The sequence below is a fragment of the Barbus barbus genome (genome assembly GCF_936440315.1).
Source record: "Barbus barbus genome assembly, chromosome: 11".
Lineage (NCBI taxonomy): Eukaryota > Metazoa > Chordata > Actinopteri > Cypriniformes > Cyprinidae > Barbus > Barbus barbus.
Window position 1 is genome coordinate 25,030,020 of NC_136739.1, and position 23,311 is coordinate 25,053,330.

A 23,311-nucleotide genomic window follows, 5' to 3' on the forward strand; every position below is an offset into this window, starting at 1 on the left:
GTAACGCAAATCATGGAAAATAGGCTTGTAGTTTTCCAGTACACTTTGAATTGCTCTCTCTCTCTCTCTCTTTATTTTATATCTCTTTCCCTCTTCTCTATTTCTCTGTGCTATATTACAGTACCCTCTCCAGAAAAACAGTAGCTGTGTCAGGTTCCAGTATTTATTAGTCTGCAGGGATCAACAATAAGAATGGCCTGTTGACCCAGGGTCAGTGAGAGCCAGTGTTCGAGTAAGTGCGGTGTTTTCACTGAATATTTCACATTCATCAATCTTGTACATCCATTTTTATGACTTAAACTATTATCCACTGTTCTTTTTTGGTGGTGCCAGACAAAATGTTTGCAGGGCAAGTAAAAATGTTAAGTACTGGCCTGTCAGGACAACATCCTTATGGTTGAGCCCTGAAGTTTGTAAGCACTTTTCAGTGGTTTGCATTGTAAGTATGAAGAAGACTGTTTTGTACACTGCAAAGGGAAGGACACATACTGTATATTACAATACTTATAAGGACAATGGACAATTTGCCATTGTCTCCAACAACTGTTTCCACTCCTGTTACCATACATAGAACTCCACAAACTCAAGTATCTCTCAAGTCCAATGCTCAAAACCTGATTGCGAAAGAGAACATTTTCATTGTCTCTTTTCACTGTTTATTTGACGTTTTTTCTTTTCCGCTGGCCTCATTAGAAGAAGCCCCGCATAGGTGGCCTAAGATACAAACACACACATACGCATGCACACACACACACACACACACACACACACACACACACACACACACACACTCACAAACACTGTGCCTGAGAATGGGTTTATATGTCAAATGAGCTGCATGAAGACGGCACTGCAAAAACAACATGTTCTATGTCTGTAATAAGGTACTTGTAAATAATGTATATACCACGGTTTTGCTTCATCAATAATGTATGGACCACAACAAAACATATAAGTTAAAAATGCATTTTTTCTTTTCAAAATGAGTTGTGTATAGTGTATATAGCAACTGGCCAACTTTGTGCAAAGGATTAAAATAAATAGTATGTAGAATACACAGTTTCAGAGACACTAAAGCCCTATTTCTCTGTTAAAGATGAACTGCATCAACAATCACTGCAGCTGTTTACAATAAGGCTTAATATACTGTATATGTCCAAGAAATTGGCTCACTAAAATATCCCTCCATATTTTTGTATAATGCAGCAGTGAAAGGTCGGTTTAAGTTATTATTTTGAAGCCAGTAATTTAACACTATGAGCATATGAGGTGACATTTCTAAAGCCTTGGCTCGTTTTACCCATTATCTTGAAAAGAACAGGGCAGACGCTGTCTGATTTTACTCCCACATCATAGCTCGCTCTTAGAAAAGCCTCTTATGAGGTGAGTCTAATACATAAATAAAAACCTCCGATTGTATCACTTCAGGTTAACATTTCTCAAAAGTATTGTGACTAAAATCTTTATTCCATACGGTTGATTTGGAAAGCCTGTGGAGTGGTCATGTGAGTACAGCAACACAATGTCTGAATACCAACTAGCCTTCTAAAACTATGATTGAAATGCATGAGATTCATCTAAACAGCTGAATAGAACATTAACAAAAGTAAATTGAAATTGGAACAATATTTTAAAATATTACAGTTTTTACTGTATTTTGTCATTAAATAGATGTAGCCTTGGTGACCGTACGAGACCTCTTTAAAAAAATATTTTTAAAGTCTTACCGATCCCAAACTTTAAAAAGGTAGTGTATGTACCCTCTTTTCATCTCTCTTTGTAAAATCATCAAACACCATTCAGGCTGCGAATACTTTAGAAGTTTTAGTTGAAGTACATAGCAGTCACTGCTTTAACTGTCGATCATGTCAACTACCACCTGCTGTGATGCAACTCCTGTATAACCTGGTGCATTCACATTCAAGAGCCCTTTTTTCTTTGCTTTTAAGAATGTTTTGTAAACAATAACTCCTGAAATAGCTCCTTTGTTACTGTTGTGTTAAATCATTGTTTTTCAAACCCCCCACACAGAGTTGATGTACTGTACAGTTCTGCATCTCAGAGGTGTCAGAGCTTTTCCTCTCGAGTGACACAAAGCAAAGCTCCCAGTTACAACGTGAAGCTCAGATCAGATAGAGCGTAAGTGTGCGCTGCTTATCTATCCCAGCAGCCTTTGAGGTGCTGCTGCTCTGAGATCATCCACATGCACTCCTAGTCTATGAGAAACAGAGACGAGGAAATATGACCACCATTGGTGTGGGAGAAAGATAAACAGAGTGGTACAGACAGCAGACGGGGTGGGGGTCCAAAATCAAAGAAATATGGCAAAACGATGCTCGCTGCATGACTGGGAGGAAAAGAGATTGAGTGAACATCTGAACAGTGTTTTAATGCAAGTTCACACAGCAGGCAAAAAAAAACAAAACAAAAAACATGCAGTAGGTCATTTCTTTCTACTTTAAGTCTCACATCTAAAGAAATTAATAGTGATTTTGATAAAACATGAGCCACATCAAAGGCCACAAATAGATAAGATACATACTGTAAGAGTGGTCTCCATGAGTAATGCTGAGTTCAATGATTAAGTCTTACCTTGGCGATCTGAACACACCAGTTGAGCAGTAATTGGGAGCCGATGTTGTCTTTGTGCTCATGCACGTAGTCCAGCAGACAGCCGTGGGGCATGAGCTGAGTAACCAGCTGAATGGTGGGACTCAGACACACACCCAATAACCGCACCAGGTGAGGATGCTCCATGCTGGCCATGATCAAAGCCTCCTGGAGGGAAACAAACAGGAACTCAGAGCACAGGAAACAATCGATTGCACAAGATGTAAATAAAACATTTTAAACTGTGTTATTCTTTCAAGTAAACACATTCAGTTCTCTTAATGAATATTATATATATATATATATATATATATATACATATATGTGTGTGTGTGACCCTTGACCACAAAATCAGTCATAAGTAGCACGGGTATACAGTGTTGGGGAGTAACTAGTTACATGTAACAGAATTATGTAATTTAATTACAAAATAAATGTAATTGTAATTAGTTATAGTTACTGAGAAAAAAATTGTAATTAAATTACAGTTACTTTTTAAAATGTTAATGATTACAAAGGGGGTTACATCTTAATATTTTCACACCCCCATACAGATTTAATTGACTTCTTTCATAAATTGCATTGACTGCTCTAAAATGAGACACCAATGTTTCAGGAGTTTAGGACAGAATAGGACACACGCTTATTCGATAACTGTTTTATTTCCTATTTAGGTTTATGCACACGCTTTATTTTTTAAGATTAAGTGTTTTTTCCAAGGCATTGTTTGATGCCAATGTTTCTTGTCATAACTATGCAAACATTTGATTTCAAAACCAGTATCATAGCTATTAAACTATTTCTTGTTATGATCTTAAATCTGTATTTAAGTAAAATAAGAGGTGTTAAGTCTGGTTTTACGGTGGCTGTGCTTTAGAGTAAAATTATTACACAGCTTTGTGGAATGCTTGATTCTGATTGGTCAGTCGTGACATTCCATAATATGTTATTCCCCGATAACTGGTAAAAGCTAATAACAGACTCATCCGAGTCTTTTTTTCAGTGGAAGCTTTGCATTTGGTTAGCTAATAAAATATTAAAACTCAATTCAATATTATGTGTACAATTTCTTAACTCTGTCATCCTGGTATCGTGGACTCACTCTCTTGTTTCATACAAACGCAACTGCTGCCATTCTGATTTGTACACTGTAATGGATTAGAAGATAACTAACAAACTAGTACTGTAAGTACTAGTACTTAATTATTTATGTGGTGAAATATTGTGTAATAAAAATAGTATGACTGCACTGTATCCCTTAAATGTCCATATAGTTTGGAGTTGCTGCCTGCTAGCAACTGCTTTCTTCATGGTAGATTGGCGTTCAAATATTTCAGCTCAGGTCAGTGTTTTGTGTCTAATAATTTAAGCGGGATAATGTACATCAAGCCAGTTGTTATCAAAATAAAGATGTACATTATCCCTTACTTAATTGAATGAAATCTTAATTCAAGTGATGAAGTATTTTGACAGTAATCAGTGTTGAGCACTACTGTAAGGTTAACCCTGCCTGCTTTAAATGTTTCAAAATGATTAACAGTTGAAAATGTTAGAAATGTAGAAAATTAATAAAAAAGTAATCAAATGTAATAAGTTACATTACCTTAATAAAGTAATTGAAAAGTTCCCTATCAGTCGGTCACTCCGAGTCACGTCGGTGACCGACGAATTGGGATCTCGCCTAGAGAGACCAATCCCCTACGAGAGTATCTAAACGAGCCAATGCACATTGGCATGCGATTATTGCATCCAGCTGCCGCTAATCACAGCGTGAGTATAATTAGGCAGCGGGTGCAGCGCATATTCAGCTTTTCGCTTCGGAGCCGAGCGGTTACATTGTTCTGCTCCTGACCTCTGCTGATGAGTGAATTCAACGAGTTAAGCACGCTCTTTGGGAGACTCTCGTGCTGGCGGTACGGCGCTTCAGCGGCGGTGGTTCTTCCTGTGTCGAGTGGGTTGCACACATCAGGCTGCACTACCCCCTGATTGTGTTGCAAGTGGCCATCTCCCCTGTGCGCTTCAGCACACTGAAAGAGTGATTTCTCTAAAAGAGCATTCACGGGTGCGTCTTTTTAAAGACGACGTTGCATCTGGCAAACTTGACGTTGCGTCTTTGTAAAGACGAGTTGGGTCTTGCTTCAGACAACGTGTCACCCGTGCGTTTCTGGATGCGGTCGTTACCTGGGGCCGGGTGATGGTCATGATCACTGCCTCACATGCCTGGGCAGTAAGCATGCTGAGGTGGCGTTCGTGGATGAGCCATCTTCTCATGGGAAGGTGATCATCTTGGAGTTGCGGGCCAGGCTCCGATACCTCGACAAAGGGACGGAGCTCTGTTGCCCCTGCCTTGATTTGGCCCTCGTTCTGGCTGCAGACAGACGGGGACCATTTCAGGCGGTGGCATGGTGGCAAACCCTCCAGGGAACCAACCCTTGAGGGACCATCGCCCCTCTTGCGCTCCAAAACCAGTTGAGCTGTCAGTGGAGCGTGCTGGGCCCTCTACAAGGGGAGCACCAGCAGTTACCCTGGCGCTCCTCCCGGTCACCAGACGTCGACTGCTGCATCGGAGGGTGAGCTGGAGATTTCTGGGCAAGAAGATTCGGCTGCTGCTGCTGCGGCAGTAGCAGTGCCTGAGTCGGATCTAGAAATCACGGCTATGCTTTCCCGGGCCACTGAGAGGGTAGGGCTCGAGTGGAGATCCCACCGTGTCCCGAGCCCTCGAGGTTGGACGACTGGTTTCTCGGGGTAGTTTGCGCTGGTTCTCAGCGCCCTGCCCTAGTGCCTCTCTCCCGGAGGTGCATGGGGAGCTTACCAGGTCGTGGACGGCACCTTTTACTGCCAGAAACCGCCCTGCTAGCTCCTCCCCCTCACCACCCTCGGTGGCGCAGCTAGGGGGTATACGGGGGTCCCCCCGGTGGAGCGGTCGGTTGCGATGCAGTTGTGTCCTATACCGTCTCCACTCGGCGGGGCGAACCGTGCCTCCCCTTCCGGGCCTGTAGGTACTCGTCTGGTCTGTCCGGCGGGGCTTATATGGCCTGTGGGGAAGCTGCCTCCACCTTTCGCTACGGCGTTACTGCAGGGTCCTCAGGCTAAAAGCACTGAGGACATGCACGGGGGTGGTTACGATCCGGAAGCTCTGAGAGCTTGTACCTCGGGCCTCGCGCTACGAGCGACGAAGGTGACGCGGTCTCTGGGTCATGCGATGTCCACACTTGTGGTCCAGGACGTTCACCCCTGGCTGTGTCTGGTCGACATGGGGACACCGACAAAGTATCGGTTCCTCAAGGGCCCTGTGTCCCAGACTGGCCTCTGCGGCGACGCAGTCGAGAACATGGCCCAGCAGTTCTCGGCTGCTCACGAGCAGGTTGAGGCGATCCAACACCTCCTGCCCCGGCGGGCAGCTGCTGCCTCCACCCGTCCGCCGGCTGCAGCGCCCCAGCCTGCTTGTCGCCGAGGGCGGCCCCTGCGTCCATCCCTGCTCCCGCACCGCATCCGCAGCAGCTTCCAGAAGCGGTGCCGTTGAGCTGGGCGTAGGCAGGCCGCCCCGCCCGTCCTGGCCCCCGTCAAACCTGGCGGTGAGCGGAAGAGCAAGAGGCACAGGACGGGCGACCCAGAGAGAGAGAGAGAGGACTGCTTTGGGAGGTGGCGGATGCGCCTCCCCCTCCCCCGGTGGAGGGCCGGGTGGAGATTCTCCTATTTCAAAAATCTCGACAAGAAGCGGTTGTCTCTGCCCTGGGTCCCAAGAGGGCATGGAGAGTCGCGGACGGACCAACTCCGGACCGCGCTCATCCTCCTCTTCGCCAGCTGGCAGCAGTGGGCGGTTCGAGAGCGTCATCAAAGGCCCTACTCACGCACCCTCTGCCAAACCTCGGAACCAGGTAAGCGCGCACCGCACACTCAGACCCCTTGGTCCGCCACGGGCCGTGTTCCTGTGTTCCACCTCGCTGCCCCACCGCGGGTACGTCGGTGGTCCCGCTGCTCCGCTTGTACGGTGTCTGGGTGCCTGTCTACCCAGCCCGTCTTGCTGGCTCCAGTGGACCATCTGGCTCGGCTATGCGGTTCAGTTTCCTCCCAAGTTCAGGGGCATCCACCTCACAGCAGTGAAGGCAGCTGATGCTCATGTTTTGTGTGGAGAGATCGCTGTCCTACTGGCGGAGGACGCGATGGAGCCGGTCCCTCCAGCCGATATGAAGACAGGGCTTGCAACCCTTACTTCATTGTGCCCAAGAAAGCGGTGGGTTACGACCAATCTTGGATCTGCGTGTCTGGAACTGGGCCCTTCACAGGCTTTCGTTCAAGACGCTCACGCAGAAACGCATCTTTGGGTGCATCCGTCCCCGAGATTGGTTTGCAGCGGTCGACCTGAAGGACGTGTACGTCCATGTGTCGATTCCTTCCGCACCACAGGCCATTCCTGCAGTTTGCGTTGAAGGACGGGCATATCAGTACAAGGTCCTGCCCTTCGGGCTGTCCCTGTTACCCCGTGTCTTCACGAAAGTTGCGGAGGCAGCCCTTGTTCCCATGAGAGAACAGGGCGTTCGCATTTTCAACTACCTCAACGACTGGCCCATACTGGCTCAGTCTCAGGACCAGTTGTGCGAACACAGGGATTTGGTGTCACACCTCAGCCAGTTGGGCCTTCAGGTCAACTGGGAAAAGAGCAAACTCTCCCCGACGCAGAGGATCTCTTTTCTCGGTATGGAGTTGGATTCGGTCAGTCAGACAGCACGCCTCACGTAGGAACGTGCTCAGTCGGTGTTGAACTGCTTGAATGCGTTCAAGAGCAGGACAGCGGCCCCACTGAAACAATTTCAGAGGCTCCTGGGGCATATGACAGCTGCAGCGGCAGTCACGCCGCTGGGGCTGCTTCATATGAGGCCGCTTCAACACTGGCTCCATGGCCGAGTCCCGAGGTGGGCGTGGCAGCGCGGCACTCACCGGGTCCAAGTCACACCGGCCTGCCGCCGAACCCTCACCCCGTGGTCAGACCTTTCGTTTCTGCGGGCAGGTGTGCCCCTGGAACAGGTCTCCAGGCATGTTGTGATTTTCACGGATGCCTCCACCACCGGCTGAGGTGCCACGTTCGACGGGCTTGCGGTGTCGGGGGTTTGGACGGGCCCCCAACTGCACTGGCACATCAATTGCCTAGAGTTGCTAGCGGTACGTCTGGCCTTGGTCCGTCTCAGAAGGCGTTTACGAGGCAAACACGTACTGGTCCGCACGGACAACACTGCGACCGTTGCGTACATCAACCGACAAGGTGGTCTGCGCTCCCGTCGCATGTCGCAACTCGCCCGCCACCTCCTCCTCTGGAGTCAGAAGCATCTGAGGTCGCTTCGTGCCATTCATATTCCGGGCTTGCTCAACCGGGCAGCCGACGAGCTGTCACGAGCTGCGCTCCCCGGAGAATGGAGACTCCACCCCCAGACGGTCCAGCTCAGCTGGCCGCGGGGCCTTCGCAAGTATGCGTCTCCCCCAGTGAGCCTTCTCGCAAAAACAGATACTATGCAAGATCAGGGGGGACGAGCAGCAGGTCCTGCTCATGGCGCCGTACTGGCCCACTCGGACTTGGTTCTCAGAACTGATGCTCCTCGTGACAGCCCCTCCCTGACAGATTCCTCTGAGGAAGGATCTACTGACTCAGAGACCGGGCACCTTTTTGCACCCGCGTCCAGACCTAAGAAGCTGGAAACTTCATGTCTGGTCCCTGGACGGGACGCGGAGGTTCTAGGTGACCTACCCCAAGGGGTAGTTGACACCATCACTTCGGCTAGAGCGCCGTCCACGAGACAGGCCTACACCTTGAAATGGAACCTGTTCGTCGAGTGGTGTTCTTCTCACCGAGAAGACCCCCGAAAGTGCACGATCAGAGTCGTGCTTTCCTTTTTGCAGCAGGGGTTGGAGCTAAGGCTGTCTCCCTCCACCCTTAAAGTCTATGTGGCTGCGAGTGCTGCCAACCATGACCCCGTGGAAGGGAAGTCGGTGGGTAAGCATGACTTGGTCATCAGGTTCCTTAGGGGGGCAAGAAGGTTAAATCCTCCACGGCCCCCCTCTATACCCTCTTGGGAACTGTCTCTAGTGCTGAAAGCACTACAGCAGGCCCCATTTGATCCTTTGCAGTCAGTTGAGCTGCAGTTTATTTCAATGAAGACTCTGCTCCTGCTTGCATTGGCCTCCATCAAGAGGGTAGGGGACCTGCACGCATTTTCGGTCGACGATTCGTGCCTAGAGTCTGGGCCGGCTGACTCCCAGGTAATCCTGAGGCCCCGGCCTGGCTACGTGCCCAAGGTTCCCACTACTCCCTTCAGGGACCAGGTGGTGAGCCTGCAAGCGCTGCCCTCGGAGGAGGCAGACCCAGCCCTTGCTTTGCTTTGTCCCGTCCGAGCGCGGAGATGCTACGTTGACAGGACACAAAGCTTCAGGACCTCAGACCAGCTCTTTTGTCTGTCACGGAGGCCGGCAGAAGGGGAAGGCCGTCTCCAAGCAGAGGATGGCCCACTGGATAGTGGACGCCATCACCCTGGCTTATCAGATACAGGGTGTGCCCTGCCCGTTCAGGTTGAGAGCTCACTCTACTAGAGCTGTTGCATCCTCCTGGGCGTTGGCTCGTGGCGCCTCGCTGGCAGATATTTGTAGAGCTGCGGGCTGGGCGACCCCTAACACGTTCGCTAGGTTCTATAGCCTTCGTGTGGAACCGGTTTCCTCCTGTGTTCTCACCTCAAACGGGTAGAAGCACTGAGAGGTCCCGTTTTCGGGTCGGCTTGCTAAAACTGCTCCAGAGAGTCCGTACTGTAGACCCTGTCGAGTTCCTCCGTCCCCTCGGCAGTCAGATGTGGCGGAGCATCTGACGCCAGGCCCTCACTCGCTGAATCCATGAGAACCGGTAGAGGGCTGGGTTCCATATGAAAGGCCTTTTTGGACCCCATATGTGTATAGTCCACGGTATAGCCTGAGAGCCCGTGTTTCCCCGGCAGGTCTTCTGCCAATCTCCATGAGGTACAAATTCCTCTAATCCTCCATATGCGCCTAAGGTTGATCATATGCGTAATTGCTCCGAACCTCCTACGGGAAGGGCGAGCTTCCGTAGCGTCCGGTTCCAACTGGAATGGGTACGTTTTCCCAGTGTTATCCAGTCTTACTGAGTGGGTAGTGCCATGGCAGCAGTAGCTGGTCTTCTGCGGTAGCCCTGACCTGCGCCAAAAAATAGGGGCTCAGGAGGCTTCCACAGGACACTGGAAGGGGCAGTACCCGTGGCCTTTTGGTAGGGATCCCAATTCGTCGGTCACCGACGTGACTCGGAGTGACCGACTGATAGGGAACGTCTCGGTTACGTATGTAACCCTCGTTCCCTGAAGAAGGGAACGGAGACGTCACGTCCCGTCGCCACGGCTGCTGTACCACCGCTGAGCGGCCGGGTCACCGGCTCGGCTCCTCAGCGAAAACCTGAATATGCGCTGCACCCGCTGCCTAATTATACTCACGCTGTGATTAGCGGCAGCTGGATGCAATAATCGCATGCCAATGTGCATTGGCTCGTTTAGATACTCTCGTAGGGGATTGGTCTCTCTAGGCGAGATCCCAATTCGTCGGTCACCGACGTGACGTCTCCGTTCCCTTCTTCAGGGAACGAGGGTTACATACGTAACCGAGACGTTACACTACTTATTACATTTTAAACAGGGTAACTTGTAATCTGTAACCTATTACATTTCCAAAGTAACCTTCCCAACACTGCAGGTGTATTTGTAGCAATAGCCATTAATACATTGTATGTGTCACGAATCTAGTTCGTGGTGTTTTGTCCGACTACCACAAGAGGTCGCCTCTCCATCATATTGACTCTCACACCACACATCACACTGTACTGCATTTCCCATCATCCACTGCACTGATGACACACACAAAGCTGATTGCACTGATTGCACATACACAGAAGAATGCACCGATCACACAGCTGACACCAATCACATGCTCACCTAAGAGCTATTACACACACTACATAAAACACACTCAGATCCTGATCTAGTGGCCGAGTATTGTCTAGCATTTAGCACTAGTGTTAGCTACTGTACCAACCATTTCGTGTGTGTTTTCTGTTTAGTCTCTAGTATTGTTCTGCGTTTATCACTCTCCAAGTGATAGCTGCTTTGCTGAGCCTAGTTTCTAGTTCTAGGTTAGTCTTGTAATTTTTATGTTGCCTTGTTTCCTGTTTCCTGATTCCTGCTCGTGTCCCTTGGATTAACCCTTATCTCGCCGCTCGGACTCTGTTTGTTCCTTGTCTGGGTTATTGCTCACATTATCGGACTACCCCTCTTGTCAAGCCCTCTGGATATTGTTCGCCGATCAAAGACCCACACTTGCCCTACAATTACTGTCTTGCCTGTGCTATATCCGCTTGCTGTTGTTTGACCCTGCTTGTGTTTTGACTATGTTCACAAATAAAAGCTTGCACTTGGATCCGCTCGCCTCATGTCCCGTTGGCTCCGTTATTATAGAATGGGTCAAAATTATCGATTTTTCTTTTATGCCAAAAATCATTAGAATATTAAATAAAGATCATGTTCCATAAATATATTTTGTAAATTACTAATCTAATCTAAATATATCAAAACTTAATTTTTGATTAGTAATATGCATTGCTATAAGAACTACATTTGGACAACTTTAAAGGTGATTTTCTCAATATTTAAATTTTTTTTTTGCACCCTCAGATTCCAGATTTTCAAATAGTTGTATCTGGGCTAAATACTGTCTTATCATAAACCATACATCAGTGGAAAGCTTATTTATTCAGCTTTCATTTGATGTATAAATCCCTTGATGACTGGTTTTGAGGTGTACTTGTAGCTTCATAAAATTAATGTAGAACCACTGTTGTCACATGGACTATTTTAACGATGTCCTTGCCAGGTTTCTGGGCCTGGGGACATGTCAGTTGTGTTGCTGTCTATGCAGGGACAGAAAGCTCTTGGATTTCATCACAAACATCTTAATTTGTGTTTTGAAGATGATCAAAGGTCTTAAGGGTTTGGAACGACATGAGGGTTAGTAATTAATGACAGAATTTAAGTTTTTGGGTGAACTATCCCTTTAATATTATCAATGTTGAAAACAGTTGTGCGGTTTAAAATTATTGTGGTAACCACAATGCATTTTTTCCAGGATTCCTTCATTTTCTTCAGGAATCAAAACAACAGCATTTATTTTAAACAGTAATCTTTTGTCTTTGCTGTCAATGTTGGTCAATTTAATACATCCTTGCTGTATAAAAGCATTAATTTAAGTGTCTTACACTTACCAAATGACAGGAAGTTTCAATTTCAATTTTCAAAAATGCACACATCTTACATTTACAAACAGATTCAGTGCAGACAATTTATCACAGATTGGTTCTAAAACACTTCTTTTCATGCATGTAAAACCACATACACAGCCATGACATCCCACTGAGATTCATCTGTGAAACAGCCCATAGTTACAGTCTGCAAAATGAGTGTAGGATTTATTCGCTTTGTTTCATGACACTAGCATAAGTTGAGAATCTACAAGGCAGTCTTATTATCCACAAATCACTAACACTGCACACTTACATGCTGAAATTACCATCTATTATATTCTGAAAGCATCACAGGTCTATTACAGTTACTTTCAGTACAATACGATCGAGCAATCTAGTAAAAAATTAGAAATGTGTGTGAAGCATCTCACTAAACAAGAGCACATTTACGATCCTAATTCCAGTTTATATCCAACATATTTAACCTGTGGTCCAAACAAAAGATGGCACAGGGTATAAAAGTATCAGGGACTAAGAAAATACAGAACGTAAAAAATACATATAATTTCCACAAACAGCTAAGGGGATAATTCAGAAATAATATCCAAACCTTGGGCCATAAGCTTATATTATTACAATAAAAGATGCCTCTGCCATTAATACGATTTCAGGCCTGGGAGGGATCCTCTTACGTTTGTTTGAACATTTTAAAAACAGTGTGTAACACACATCCTATACTCGCAAACACACAAACAAACCCATTATCTGAGCACTACATAAAATTACACACTTGACAAATATATAATGAGCATTCACGCTCCTGCTATTCTCCAGCTGCTGAGATGATTGCGAACGCGCACACTGCTCACCCAATCAACAGTGGGGGTCAGCGTCTACATGTCTGATCTGCCTTCACGGGCTTCTGTGGTTTGAGCGCAGTATGAGTGGATCTGTTCATCTGCAAACCCCTAAGAATTTTCTGAAAGTGGAATGCCCATTAACACTGATGAATTGTGGGAAATACCTTACATGGGGGAGTCATGAAGAGACCACTCTAACACATGTACATATGCATAGATATCTCACTCAAGACAAACACATGAGCTGCATCTACACGCAAGTGAGCAAACGTGAACATGCTCGCTGAAATAACCTGTTATACATTGCACTCATCATGGGTGTGAAAGGCCTTTGGTAAGTGTTTCATAGTCCTTGCATCATCTAAGAGGATGGGCCAATTTGAGGTTTACATGCATTTTTCCTTTTGAACTACTAAAGAGCTGAATATTCGCTTAGTGGAATTACACAAACAACAGCTGCAAGCCTTGCAACAGAGTGACACTCACATCCATGAACTCTACATTGGCTTTGGGGCCCGTCGCCTCGTTCAAGATCTTTATGGCTACGGGAATCTTCACAGTCTCGCCCTCAGGTACCCAGATGCCCTGAAATCACACAAAAAATATATATTTCTTAGAGGGAATTGGGTGGAAATGTACTTTTTATTTTTTACTGAAGAAAATGTGAATGTTAATGCAAAACTCATTAAAGTTATAAGTTGTTGTTAAGGTTTTCTGCCATGTTCCTAATACATTGCTAAGGTGTTCTTGGTGGCTGTTAGGGTGATTTGAATGGTTGGCTGTTAGTGGTTTAAAAAAGCCTACCTTCAAATATCTCCTTTAAAGTAAGTCTTTTTGATTTTTTCCATTTGTTTTTGATTTGAAGTGCACTACAGATCAAATGTTTTTGGTTGGTAAACTAGTTTTTAATGTTTTTGAAAGAAGTCTCTAATGCTAACCAAGGCTGCATTTGTCAGGGTTATTATTTATCAGGGTAACTAAAAAAGAAAAAATATTATTTTTATTAATTGGGGAAAAAAGCCCCCCCCCCCAACAAATAAATAAATAAATAAATAAAATATTTCAGCTAGTTGTTAAATCACAATTTCTCATTTTAATTTAGAGCATTTAAAGCTAAAAAAAACTACAGACGTATACAAATTTATAAAAAACTACTACTGTATCTCAAAGATAATAAAATAACACTGACATGTATTTGGTACAGGATTGATACAGCAGTATTGTGAAATATTATTACAATTAAAAATACTATTTTTTTTCATGTTTAAAAATGTAATTTTATTCTTTTGATGGTAGTTTTTTTTGTATTACTATAAAAAATTGTTTACTGTCACTTTTGATCAACTTTTGAATGATTATGTTTCATGTCCATTTGTGCAAAAATTCAATAGCTAGCGTTAAGAATTTTGATAAATCCCAACAAATACATGAGCAACTGTATCCATGCTGTCCTTAGCAAAATATATGGTCTGCACAAATCTTCAGTTCCCTCTGTCTCCGCTTTGATGTCATTACCTTGTAAACGGTGCCGAAGGCCCCGGCTCCCAGGATCTTCACTCTTTTCAGCTCAGTCTCTTTCAGAATGCGCAGTTGGGCTTGGTTTGGGGCTGCACCGCTGGGCGTCAGAGGCTCCACCAACTGAGATACACAAAGCAAATGAAGGGAGACGCCGTCAGAGATGCTACAATCAATCTGGGCAATCAATGAACGTTAGGCCCTAACTCAAATAAATTGAAGAGCACAAACCATAGTGTATGAATTCCCTGTAATTTATTTAGTCTTTCTGTGCCATAATGTAGTGCATATCAGAGTTTGGGAGTTCAATCAATGCATAAAATCCCCTGGCGATAAAGGAACTATTGAAATGCGATGAGAGAGAGGGGGACAGAGATAAGAGGAAAAAGCTAAGAGAGAAGGTACAGAAAAGAAAGACAGAAAGAGAGAAGGTTAACCTGATAAAATATGAACGGAGAGCGTGTGTAGGAGAGAGATTGGGAAGCGCAAGAGAGAATGAGAGATAGAGAGAGAGCGTAAATCAGCAGTTCTATCGACCCTTTGCGGAGGCGTCCCCTGGCTCATCACAGCCATCTGATTAAAAAACAATAGCGCTTCTTCATTTAAATGGAATTGTAAATCAGAAGCCCGGACACAGAAGCGGAGGAGAGCCAGGGGAGGACAAGCTGTGATCTGGGGAGCTGTCCGCTGCATTCGGTGCTGAAGCACAGATCAGGAACTGTCCGTAGTGCTGAAACCTTGGCGGCATTGTAGTGCACCAACGTAATATGAATTTATAGTGATGGGAACACCCTATTCTAGTGAAAATGGAGATTTGGGAACATTCAAGACCATATGGGTTATTGGCATACATAATGATGTTAATTTTCACACACATGTACTTCCTTATGTGGCATGTGTAGGCCTGCTCCAGATTATTCTTTGAAGTGTCTGAGGAGAGCGTTATACTCTCCATTCAAAGCCTGAGGCCATACGGATATATGCATGCATGAAGAGGAGGGGTCAGAACCTTCGGGCACAGGAATGCGGGATCCTTGCGCAACGTGCACTCTTATGAACCCTCCACCCACACTGTGATATGAAAAATAAACTAAGATATCAGGAGGATGGATAGAAAGAGAATGAGTAAACGAAAAGGAAAGACAGTAAGAATTAAGTGGAAAAAAAGCCATAAGTGAGGCCATCATCACACTATCAAGGACATCATTTTTCATTAATGTTTATTTAATTAACATTCACAATCACTTTAAAAAAAGGTCCAAAGAGATGCTATTATTCCAATATAAAAAATAAACTAAGATATTAGGAGGATGGATAGAAACAGAAAGAGTAAATGAACAGGAAAAACAGTCAGCATTAAGAGGAAAAAAAAGAGCCATAAGTGAAGCCATCAGCACATTAGCAAGGACACAATTAACATTTAATTAACACATAAACTCACTTTTAAAAAGGTCCAAAGAAAGGCTATTATCCTCAGCACTGGAATACATTTAGTTTGACTGTTCATGAGGTTCATAATAATCAAAAGCAGACTGTGTGAGGTAGTTTTAACTGCCCATAGAACTTTTATTAAGCTGCACTATGCTCGGTTATTGAATCTTAATTAACTGGCATTTTCCATGAATAGGTTACAAATAAGGGCCTGAAAGAGGATGACTTTTTTTTTTTTCCCTTCAACAAAAGACAATTAAAGGAAGTAGTTAACCTTCATAAAATGAGGGAAACAACCTCAGGAGGTCAAACTAAATATTATATGAACTGTTTTCTACTTTATTTTCTATTCATTTCATGAAAAAAGTTTCATAAAAAACACTGAAATTTGGAACTTTAAAATTTCAGTCCTCTGTCATGTGTGTCGTGTTCCCGCCTCTTGTGCCCATATTTGGTTTGTTTCCTGTCTTTGTTAAATGTAATCATTAGTTTAATTCTTGTCCAGCCGTGTTTGTCTAATTGTCTATGATTATCCCTTGTATATTAGTCCTGTCTGTTCAGTTAGATTTCGTCTGGTCTACTCGTCACTCCCCGGTGTTCCTGTCTGTGTCAGCCTTGGCATGTCTTGATGTCTTCATTAAAGACTATGATTTAAGGTTATTATTTGAGTTTACGTCTTCGTCTGCATGTCCTTGTTCCTCCCTCGTGTGTGCACCGTGACAAAAATACAATTTAATACCTTGATTTGTGAATAATGCTATTTTGTCATTTAAAATTATATTAAAACATTTAAAATATAAATATTAAGGTTTGGATAATTAAATGCACATAACTGAATATCAATCAACAGATTATGTAAGAAGATTATTATCAAACACTATAAGTTTTTTAACCGAAACATGGAGTGCCTTTAAAGCTTTAAAACAAAGTGTATCATATTCATGAAACCAAAATGCATCATAATACACTAAATGCTACAGTTATACAGTATATATATATATATGGTCTGAAAATGATCTGGAAAGGTGGAGTGATGCTCATAAACTACCTTGTGTAAAACAAGGTAGAATACAATGACTAGACCAGCTTAGGTTCATTTTTTAGCTTATGAAACGCTACATTTAATCAGGAAATGACCTGACTCATCTCCTCTTGCTGGTGGGTACTTCCTCAAGAGACATACAGAGTGCCAAGGGTCATAATCGCTTCTCTGGTTTCTTGTTCTGTTTCTGATTTGCTCTCAAGTTCCTTCGGGTTTTCAGGCCCCATGGAATTGTCTGAGAGAACAGTCTTTAGGATGTTTTCTGTCTGTTTCCTGAATCCAAGCTTGAACAAAAAAAATAGTAAAAAAAAAACAGGAAAAGAAGATGGACTGTGTCTAACCTCAGTCTCCAAGAAGCGTCTCAAGGCTCTCTTCTTCTTGATGCTCTTCCTCCTCACTGATATGGCAACACTCAGGCCCACGATGATCACCACAAACAATCCTCCAATAACCCCAGCCGCAATGAGGGGAGTCCTGAGGGAAACACATGGGAGAAAACAAACATTAGCCATATGCAATAACAATAAAGTACTAGGTAATTAGTCCCATAACATAAACCATTATGCGTCATAACCAAGATGTGTTAACATACGACTTCCTTAAAATTAAACATGGGAATGTGTAAATAAATACAAAAACATGAATTTATTTATGTAATTATTTATACTACCGGTCAAAAGTTTAATGTTTTTGAAAGAAATATCTTATGCTCACCAAGGCATAATATCCAGTGAAAACAGTAACATTATTGCAATTTAAAAGAACAGTATTTTGATTAGTGCTGTCAAATGATTAATCGTGATTAATCGCTTCCAAAATAAAAGTTTCTGTTTACATAATATATGTGTGTATACTGTGTATATTTATTATGTATATATAAATACAAACACATGCATGTATATAAGAAAAATATGTTATGTTTATATATTAAATATATTTATATATAATATAAAATATAAATATATGAATATATAAATGTATAATCGTAAATATTTTCAAAATAAATACTGTATGTGTGTGTATTTATATATACACATAATAAATATACACAGTACACATACATATACAATGTAAACAAAACCTTTTATTTTGGATGGGATTAATCACGATTAATTGTTTGACAGCACTAATTTTAATATATAATGTGACGACAAGGCTGAATTTTTAGCAGCCATTAATCCAGTCTTCAGTATCACGATCCTTCAGAAATCATTTTAATTATTCAAATAAATATTCAAATAGAAAACTGGTACTTAAATTGTATTAATATTTCACAATATTACAATTTTTACTGTATTTTAGATCAAATAAATGCAGCTTTGGTGCGGAGTTTTTCAAATAACAAATATAATTCCAAGTTTTTGACCAGTGTATTTACTTATTTATTTATTTGTTTACTAAATTGAACATTTTCAGAAAAACTCAACAGAATTGTCTGTATAGTTGAGAGTCACTGATAAATAATATAGGAGAACAAAAGAGAAGAACAGATCAGTAGAGAAGGCCATCAGAGAAGGGGGCATATCCCATAAATGAGCAGGAACCTGAACAAAGCCTTCCTCTCAGACAGAAAGGAGATATTTGGTTGGATATGTCTGCAAAAAGCCTTCCCAACTGCTGTCATTTGCATCAGCCTTCTCTGGGCTGTATTTTGAGCTTTCAGTTTGAATCTCTATCTGAAAGTGTCCCCTTAGCATTAATGAAAGTCCTAATTCAGTTAGCGTGGAAGATGGCAGCATTAAATCACCACCGACTGCATACAATACACAACTCATGCTGTCCTATTACAGGCCTTTCCAACTCTTCAGACTGCCAGTCTTACTTTCTAATTGTCTCTGCCCCTCTTTATCCTTATTCCTAACATCATGTAGATACAGAGTCAGAAGGATGGGACAAAAATTGTCCCAGGCCCCAAGTATAAAGTCTTTTTTTTAGTTTTACAGAAAAAAAAAAAGGATGTAAGCTGTATACACACAGAATGTGCTTATGTTCCAACTGTGCATTTTTTTTTATTATTATTATTTGTCTAGATAAACACACGCAACTTTGGCATTTTACATCTCAAAGTTGGATCCAAAATTGCATTTTTTTTAAATATCACATTAAATTCAAAATTAATACCTTTTTATGCAGGCACAGAATGTTTCTGATCGGATAGAAAAGTGCAGACTGGTACCATTTTATTTTATTTATTTATTTTGCGCTTTACAGAATAATAATTTCTCAAGGCACTTATTTCAGGGATATCTGACAGGTTGTAAAACAAATGACTTACATTTAATATCTTAATTATGGCAGACTGGCAACAAGCCTGGGCTTAAAATGCATCTTGGGGCCCTTCCGTTTTATTCTATTCTGTTGTGCTTGTCCAGTTGCTTCCTGTGTGTATAGCTCTGTAAGGAAGGGTTTAGTGCCTTCAAACAAGGTGTTTGTGTTTGGTCTTCCCTTCTGTATAAATTTAGAACTGTAAGTTTGTAGAATGGAAATGAAATCCCAACCAATAAAGCGAGGACAGTGAAGCATTGCCCAGGCATGACGAGCGATAGACTGCTAGATTATCTCTGAGCGAGATGAGAAACTCTCCCGGTTAATTCGATATTGATCTGCAGTCACAATACAAAGCTTATGAGCCACTGAGACCATAGCCGAGTGCATACCATCACCCTCCGAAGCCTGTGTGAGTGTATAGATCCCACATGCGTGAGGGAGCTTCTCTCGCATTGACAATGAACAGGCAATTATGTTGATGCTGCATTTCTGTCAGCACGTAGCGTGGTACTGCCGTATATTGCAGAGGAAGGAGGACAGATGTCTGACATCTTGTTTTATGTAACCTGCCATGTCTTTTCCAAATGTGCAAGAGAGAGTCTGGAGAGAAACACTTAGAATACACATTACAGAGAGCTTAAACTGGGATTTTTGAAGGTCTGGTGGTGATTCTGATGTCCTAGTCAAGATAAGACATAACCCACCCATCCCACTTATGTGGAATTGTATTATATTAGACAGAAGAAAAAGAATACATAAATAATTTAATAATGTAATATAAACTCTCTCTCTCTATACAGTGGGGGAAAAATTATTTGATCCCCTGCTGATTTTGTATGTTTGCCCACTGACAATGATCAGAAATGATCCGTATATTATTTTAATGGTAGGTTTATTTGAACAGTGAGAGACAGAATAACAACAAAAAAATCCAAGCATTTCAAAAAAGTTATAAATTGATTTGCATTTTAATGAGTCAAATAAGTATTTGATCCCTTTTCAATTGAGCAAGATTTCTGGCTCCCAGGTGTCTTTTATACAGGTAAGAAGCTGTTTGTTGACTGTATAAAAGACACCTGTCCACAGAAGCAATCAATCAGTCAGATTCCAAACTCTCCACCATGGCCAAGACCAAAGAGCTGTCCAAGGATGTCAGAGACAAGATTGTAGACCTACACAAAGCTGGAATGGGCTACAAGACCATCGCCAAGCAGCTTGGTGAGAAGGTGACAACAGTTGGTGCGATTATTGGCAAATGGAAGAAACACAAAATAACTGTCAATCTCCCTCGGATTTTGCTGCCTATGACCCCAAGAACTCCATCCCCACCGTCAAACATGGAGGTGGAAACATTATGCTTTGGGGGTGCTTTTCTGCTAAGGTGAAAGTACAACTGCACCGCATAAAAGGGACGATGGACAGGGCCATGTACCATCAGGGCCAGGGCATTGAAAATGGGTCGTGGGTGGGTATTTCAGCATGGCAATGACCCAAAACACACAGCCAATGCAACAAAGGACTGGCTCAAGAAGAAACACATTAAGGTCCTGGAGTGGCCTAACTAGTCTCCAGACCTTGATCCCATAGAAAATCTGTGGAGGTAGCTGAAGGTTCGAGTTGCCAAATGTCAGCCTTCGAAACCATAATGACTTGGAGAGGATTTGCAAAGAGGAGTGGGACAATATCCCTCCTGAGATTTGTGCAAACCTGGTGGCCAACTACAAGAAATGTCTGACCTCTGTGATTGCCAACAAGGGTTTTGCCACCAAGTACTAAGTCATGTTTTGCGAAGGGGTCAAATACTTATTTCACGCATTAAAATGCAAATGCATTTTTCTGGATTTTTGTTGTTGTTGTTATTCTGTCTCTCACTGTTCAAATAAACCTACCATTAAAATTATAGACTGATCATTTCTTTGTCAGTGGGCAAACGTACAAAATCAGCAGGGGATCAAATTATTTTTTTCCCCCCACTGTGTGTGTTAATCCTTTTGATCTTTTATTTAAAAAAATCACAAAAATCTAACCTTTCATTGGATAATAAGAATTTAAAATGGGATGCAATATCATTATGAAACAAATATTTTTCTCTAATACACATTGGCCACAATTAACGATACCCTTTTATGCAATACTTTTTGAAACCTCCATTGGCCAGTTTAACAGCTCTAAATTTTCTCCTATAATGCCTGATGAGGTTAGAGAACACATGACAAGAGATCAGAGACCATTCCTTCAACCAGAACCTCTCCAGACCCTTCAGATTCTCAGCTCCATGTTGGTGCTTCTTCTCTTCAGTTCACTCCGCTCATTTTTTACAGGGTTCAGGTCAGAGGACTGGAATGGCCATAACAGAAGCTTGGTTTTGTGCTCAGTGACCCATTTTTGTGTTGTTTTTGAGGTTTGTGTTTGGATTATTGTACGGTTGGAAGATCCAAACATGGCCCGTTATAAGATTTCTAACAGAGAGTCTTTAGCCACTCAAACTCTCCTCCTCACCATTCATTAGGACGATATAGACACACGTCCTCTTCCAGGCAGTTTCGTAACATTTTCTGTTGATTGGACATTCTAAATTATTGCCCCGATGGTGGAAATGTGAATTTTCACTGCTCTAGCTATTTTCTTAAAGCCACTTCACTAATTTGTGAAGCTCAATTATCTTTTGCTGCACATCAGAAATATATTGTTTGTTTTTTCCTCATTGTGATGGATGATTATGGGAATTTGGGCTTTGTTTTCCTTCCTATTTATATTTCTGTGGAACAGGAAGCCATGGCTGGATAATTTCATGTTCATAATCACCCTGGAGCGCTCAAAATTGCGAATATGAATGGAAATATACTTCAGAGATATTTTACTCATAAGAATATCTAGGGGTGCCAATAATTGTGTCCAACGTGTATTTGAGAAAAAAACAAAACATTTATTTCATAATGATATTTCCCCCCCATTTTAAATTCTTATTATTCAATGAAAGGTTAGATTTTTGTGAATATTTTAAATAAAAGATCAAAAGGATTAACAAAGCATATTAATTTTCACAGCCTTCTTTGATCATATTTACCAAGGGTGCCGATATTTTTGGCCATGGCCATGATATATATATTTTTTTAAAAGATATAAATAATATACAACCATTCGAAAGTGTGATGTCAGTGAGTTTTTTTTTTTTTTTTTTAAGAAATCAATACTTTTATTCAGTAAGGATGGATTATACTGATTAAAAGAGAAGGTAAAGGCATTTAAAATTTCTATTTCAAATAAATGCTGTTCTTTTGAACCTTCTATTTATTAAAAAATCCAGAAAAAAAGGTATCACTGTTTCCACAAAAATATTAGGCAACACAACTGATTTCAACATCAATAATAATTAGGAATGATTCTTAAGTACCAAATCAGCATATTAGAATGACTTCTGAAGGATCGTGTGACACTGCAGATTTAAGTTATGGCTGCTGAAAATTCAGCTTTGCTATCACAGAATTAATTACATTTAAAAATTTATCAAAACAGAAAAACAGTTTGAAATTGCAATAATATATTACTGTATTTTTGATCAAATCAATGCAGACTTGGCCAACATAAGAGACTTTTGAATGATAATGTATGTTGACAATCTTTTGTGACAGCACACTAGCTAGAAGTACATATTTAACAATAACAATAATAATAATAATAATAATAATAATATTATAAGACATCGTCTTTATCTGACTCCACAGGCTGTTGTGAAAGTTGGCTATCACTCGCCTCTCACCTAATCAACACTAGAGATGTTCACCTCTCTCCTGAGCTTGTTTGGTCTCCAAGGATAGCACTGTGTTTTATCAGGATTACTCCCTGCAGCCTTTACTCTGATAGTCTGTCCAAACAAGCAGCATACACTCTTGTTCTATAACACACTATTAGGACAGGACAGAACTGTGTATGTGTGTAAGAGAGAAAACAAATAGTCTTCATATAAATCCCATTACAGCTCATTCTGGACAAAAATCATCATTAGAATTGCTCAATGAAGAACCTCTAAACAAGACTTTATATCCCAGTGAACATAAACATGTGTGCCCTGTCTGCAAGCATCTAAAGAGAGCCAATCAGATTGAAGCTTGTGAGAAGCTTTTGCCCTAGTTGTTTTCAATATGCATCAAGTAGTCCGTGAACCATTTGTGGTTGTGACGTCTGAGGCCGAGACAAATGATTTCTAGCTTCGGCTTCTCTGCCCTGCCAGGACTGTGTGTAACACAATGGCAGATCTGAAACAGCAAACGCATTTGCTCTGAGCAGTTAATGGTATTTTGTTCCAGC

General features: G+C 42.3%; 1 protein-coding gene across 1 annotated transcript in view; it reads right to left on the reverse strand.

Moving 5' to 3' along the window:
* LOC306877176 (receptor tyrosine-protein kinase erbB-4-like) overlaps positions 1–23,311 on the reverse strand; it is a 387,678-nt gene that overhangs the window by 41,022 nt on the left and 323,345 nt on the right. Inside the window, exons 17-20 of the mRNA XM_079428753.1 lie at positions 17,077–17,209; positions 14,263–14,385; positions 13,234–13,332; positions 2,593–2,778 (exon numbers count right to left, since the gene is read on the reverse strand). Coding sequence (XP_079284879.1) covers positions 2,593–2,778; positions 13,234–13,332; positions 14,263–14,385; positions 17,077–17,209 — 541 coding nt within the window. The remainder of the gene's footprint in view (positions 1–2,592; positions 2,779–13,233; positions 13,333–14,262; positions 14,386–17,076; positions 17,210–23,311) is intronic.